Consider the following 5,015-nt stretch of genomic DNA (forward strand, 5'->3'; position numbering starts at 1 on the left):
CAGGGATCAAACCCACATCTCCTGCTTGGCAGGTGAAGTCTTTACCACTGCACCGCCTGGGAAGCCCTATATATATTTTACCATAGCAATAAAGCAATTGCACTGACCCAAAAAAAGAATATTTGGGATTGATGGAGTGAGTGAGGAGCAGACGGCTGGAGGGAGGTGACTGGCAGCACATCTCTGCTCTGACAGGACTGAGGAGGAGCCCTGTCCAATCATCTTATAAAGAAGCCCTGCCGCCTTCCACCTGGCTGTCCCTCACTGGCAACACACCAGTCAGAGGCCTGCCCACGTTCCCCTCGCGTGTGACTCGTCCCCGTGACTTCTACCCTCACAGTGGTAGCTGGCCAGTGTGGTGAGTGAGGAGAGGCAACTTTGCTCTCGAGTTCTCCAAACTGGAAGCTGCTAAGAAGGCAATTCAAGCAGGGAGGGGTGTTTGCTCCAGGGTCCTCTGCCATAAACACCCTCAGCAGGTCTGTGTGGGTGCTGGTCACCTCCACCCTGGCTGGGGGCAGCCCCTAGAGTTCAGGTCTCACAGGCTGGGGGGTCTGCCTGCTTACATTGCCTGGCTTACTGCTGTGGCACCTTCCACCCGGGCAGACAAGATAGTCAGCCTTGCATCCGTCAACCATCTCCCCATTCTACTCACTGCTAGAGGAATCCTGTGACTTGGGATGATTCTGGGTCAGACCCAAGGAGTAAAGCTGGGAAATTCCATTTCTAAGGGCTTGGACAAAAAGAAGTGGACGCCCAGGGGAAGGTCAGGGGGTGATTCCAGGCTCTTGAAGAGCCAGGCTGGTTTCCTGAGAAAAAAATGTTTTTAATCTATTTATTTTTGGCTGTGGTGGGTCTTCATTAACTCCACGTGGGCTTTTCTCTAGCTGCGGTGAGCAGAGGCTCCTCTCTGTGCTGCCCGTGGCTTCTCCTGTGGCAGAGGGCGGGGCTCTGGATGCATGGGTTTAGTTACCCTGCACCATGTGGAATCCTCCTGGACCAAGGATCGAACCTGTATGCGCTGCACTGGCAGGCAGATTCTTAACCACTGGACCACCACGGAAGTTCCATCCTGAGAAAATTTTATTTATTTTCAGAGAAACAAATATCCCAGAGAGAAGCCCAGAACTGACTCTTCCAATATTCCATTTAAAAAATTTATGTATTTATTTACTTTTGACTGCCCTCGTCTTTGCTGCTGCACACAGGTTTTCTCTAGCTGTGCAACCAGGGGCTACCCTGTAGGTGCGATATACAGGCTTCTCATTGCAGGGGCTTCTCTTGCTGGGGAGCATGGGCTGTAGAGTGCATGGGCTTCAACAGTTGCTGCATGTGGGCTCAGTAGTTGTGGCTCGAGGACTTAGTGGCCCTGCACCATGTAGAACCTTCCTGGACCAGGGATCGAACCTGTGTCCCCTGCATTGGCAGGCAGATTCTTAACCATTGTACCAGCAGGGAAATCCATCTATCTTTATTCTAGATACTCCAGTTCAGTCTCTCAGTCGTGTCCAACTCTTTGCGACCCCATGGACTGCAGCATGGCAGGCCTCCCTCTCCATCACCAACACCTGGAGTTTACTCAAACTCATGTCCATCGAGTGGGTGATGCCATCCAGCCATCTCATCCTCTGTCGTCCCATTCTGCTCCTGCCTTCAATCTTTCCCAGCATCAGGGTCTTTTCAAATGAGTCAGTTCTTCACATCAGGTGGCCAAAGTATTGGAGTTTCAGCTTCAGCATCACTCCTTCCAATGAATATTCAGGACTGATTTCCTTTAGGATGGACTGGTTGGATCTCCTTGCAGTCCAAGGGACTCTCAAGAGTCTTCTCCAACACCACAGTTCAAAAGCATCAGTCCTTCGGTGCTCAGCTCTTTTTACAGTCCAACTCTCACATCCATACATGACCACTGGAAAAACCATAGCCTTGACTAGACGGACTTTTGTTGGCAAAGTAATGTCTCTGCTTTTTAATATGCTGTCTAGGTTGGTCATAACTTTTCTTCCAAAGAGTAAGCGTCTTTTAATTTCATGGCTGCAGTCACCATCTGCAGTGATTTTGGAGCTCATAAAAATAAAGTCTGTCACTGTTTCCACTGTTTCCCAATTTATTTGTCATGAAGTGATGGGACCAGCTGCTATGATCATAGTGTTCTGAATGTTGAGTTTTAAGCCAACTTTTCCACTCTCACTTTCATCAAGAGACTCTTTAGTTCTTCTTCACTTTCTGCCATAAGGGTGGTGTTATCTGCATATCTGAGGTTATTGATACTTCTCCCGGCAATCTTGATTCCAGCTTGTGCTTCATCCAGTCCAGCATTTCTCATGATGTACTCTGCATATAAGTTAAATAAGCAGGGTGACAGTATATAGCCTTGACATACTCCTTTCCCGATTTGGAACCAGTCTGTTGTTCCATGTCCAGTTCTAACTGTTGCTTCTTGACTTGCATACAGATTTCTCAGGAGGCAGGTCAGATGGTCTGATATTCCTATCTCTTTCAGAATTTTCTACAGTTCAAGTTGTGATCCACACAGTCAAAGGTTTTGGCATAGTCAATAAAGCAGAAGTAGATGTTTTTCTCAGAGAAGGCAATGGCAACCCACTCCAGTGCTCTTGCCTGGAAAATCCCATGGACGGAGGGGCCTGGTAGGCTGCAGTCCATGGGGTCACTAGGAGTCGGACACAACTGAGCGACTTAACTTTCACTTTTCACTTTCATGCATTGGAGAAGGAAATGGCAACCCACTCCAGTGTTCTTGCCTGGAGAATCCCAGGGATGGGGGAGCCTGGTGGGCTGCCGTCTATGGGGTCGCACAGAGTTGGACACAACTGAAGTGACTTAGCAGCAGCAGCAGCAGATGTTTTTCTGGAACTCTCTTGCTTTTTCCATGATCCAGCGGATGTTGGCAATTTGATCTCTGGTTCCTCTGCCTTTTCTAAAACCAGCTTGAACATCTGGAAGTTCACGGTTCACGTATTGCTGAAGCCTGGCTTGGAGAATTTTGAGCCTTACTTTGCTAGCATGTGAGATGAGTGCAATTGTGCGGTAGTTTGAGCATTCTTTGGCATTGCCTTTCTTTGGGATTGGGATGAAAACTGACCTTTTCCAGTCCTGTGGCCACTGCTGAATTTTCCAAATTTGCTGGCATATTGAGTGCAGCACTTTCACAGTATCTTCTTTTAGGATATGAAATAGCTCAACTGGAATTCCATCACCTTCACTAGCTTTGTTCATAGTGATGCTTCCTAAGGCCCACTTGACTTTGCATTCCAGAATGTCTGGCTCTAGGTGAGTGATCACACCATCATGATAATCTGGGTCGTGAAGCTCTTTTTTGTACAGTTTTGTGTATTCTTGCCACCTCTTCTTAATAGCTTCTGCTTCTGTTAGGTCCATACCATTTCTGTCCTTTATCAAGCCCATCTTTGCATGAAAAGTTTCCTTGGTATTTCTAATTTTCTTGATGAGATCTCTAGTCTTTCCCATTCTATTGTTTTCCTCTATTTCTTTGCATTAATCACTGAGGAAGGCTTTCTTATCTCTCTTTGCTATTCTTTGGAACTCTGCATTCAAATGGGTATTTCTTTCCTTTTCTCCTTTGCCTTTCACTTCTCTTCTTTTCATAGCTATTTGTAAGGCCTCCTCAGATAACCATTTTGCCTCTTTGCATTTCTTTTTCTTGGGGATGGTCTTGATCATTGCCTCCTGTACAATGTCATGAACCTCCAGCCATAGTTCTTCAGGCACTCTATCAGATCTAATCCCTTGAATCTATTTTTCACTTCCACTGTATAATCATAAGGAATTTGATTTAGGTCATACCTGAATGGTCTAGTGGTTTTCCCTACTTCCCTACTTAATTTAAGTCTGGATTTGGCCATAAGGAGTTCACGATCTGAGCCACAGAGGAGCTTCCTAATTCCCACAAGCCTGACACCAAAAGGAGTACCCTTTATGCCACCTTAAAGCACAACTGCCACTGGAACAGCAGAGCTTCCCAAGAAGTATCCCAGGTCAATGACGCCCCCACTTCCCAAGGATGTGCTCCCCTTTAGCTAACGAGGCCAGAGCCCATGTGCCTCGACTTCCAGCCTGTTGCTTGTTCATCCATCACTATTGCTGTTAGCTCTTCCATTTACATCTAGTGGCTTGAGGCTTTGCCCCAGGCCAGCTCTGCCTTCTCATCGGGTATCTTCACATTTTTTTTTTTCCCTGCAGCCAATGTCTCTGGTAAAACGAGTATAAAATGAATGACAGGAAGTACTCCATTGTGATAGGCACCTTCTGTTTCCTCAACACCATCCAGTTCCTCATCTTTGAAATGAATGAGTTTGCCTTCTTTGGCTATGAAGAGAGGTTCAGCGTCTACCAGAAGACCAAGTCTGAGCTGGTCTCTTGGGTTGTGACCTACAAGAAGAACATCGGCATTAGCCTGTCCACCGTCACCCTTCTGGTCTGCTCCTTGTTCCTCTACTGCATCCACACCAGCAACTACATGGGCATGCTCTGCTACAGCGTGTGGATTATCATCTATGAGCTGCTCAGCCTCTCCATCATCCTGCTCACCAACATGGCCATCAAAGAGCAGTTCAAGGAGCTGGGGTACCTGCACTTGATCTTCCAGATCTCGCGGATGCTCCTGTACTTGTTCTGCCTGCCCTTCGTCACCAAGTACGGATACTCCGTCTTCAAGGACCCCAGGGCTGTAAGCAAGATTGGCCAACGCAGACGTTCTAGCATCAGCACAGTCGAGTCGTGGCCACCCGTCGGGATGGGAAGCTTGTACTGCAAGCGGAACTGAACCATGCCAGGAAGAAGGAAGAGAGGGCAACAGCACTCCCCAGCGATGGCTCCCACTTCCCTGCCTGCCTGGGGTTGATTCTGCTTGCCTTTTCAGAGTTCTTGAGTTTTAAGTGCTTAAGAATGGCTCTTGGGGGGCCGGGTGGAGGAAGGGAGGATTGCGTGGATCAATTACTGTACATGTGTGTGTTTGTGACTTGTTTTGGCCTTTAACT

At 47.6% G+C, this 5,015-nt stretch overlaps 1 protein-coding gene across 1 annotated transcript; it reads left to right on the forward strand.

Moving 5' to 3' along the window:
- The first annotated feature begins 4,246 nt into the window (after positions 1 to 4,246).
- On the forward strand, positions 4,247 to 4,801 carry TMEM217B (transmembrane protein 217B). The gene has a single exon (XM_070360972.1). It carries the CDS (start codon positions 4,247 to 4,249, stop codon positions 4,799 to 4,801), a length of 555 nt encoding a protein of 184 aa, XP_070217073.1.
- The last annotated feature ends 214 nt before the right edge of the window (positions 4,802 to 5,015 follow it).

This window comes from Bos mutus, chromosome 23, assembly GCF_027580195.1.
Source record: "Bos mutus isolate GX-2022 chromosome 23, NWIPB_WYAK_1.1, whole genome shotgun sequence".
Lineage (NCBI taxonomy): Eukaryota > Metazoa > Chordata > Mammalia > Artiodactyla > Bovidae > Bos > Bos mutus.

Bases quoted from the DNA above. Each gene is read 5' to 3' on its own strand.
- TMEM217B (XM_070360972.1), top strand. From the start codon at position 4,247: ATGAATGACAGGAAGTACTCCATTGTGATAGGCACCTTCTGTTTCCTC.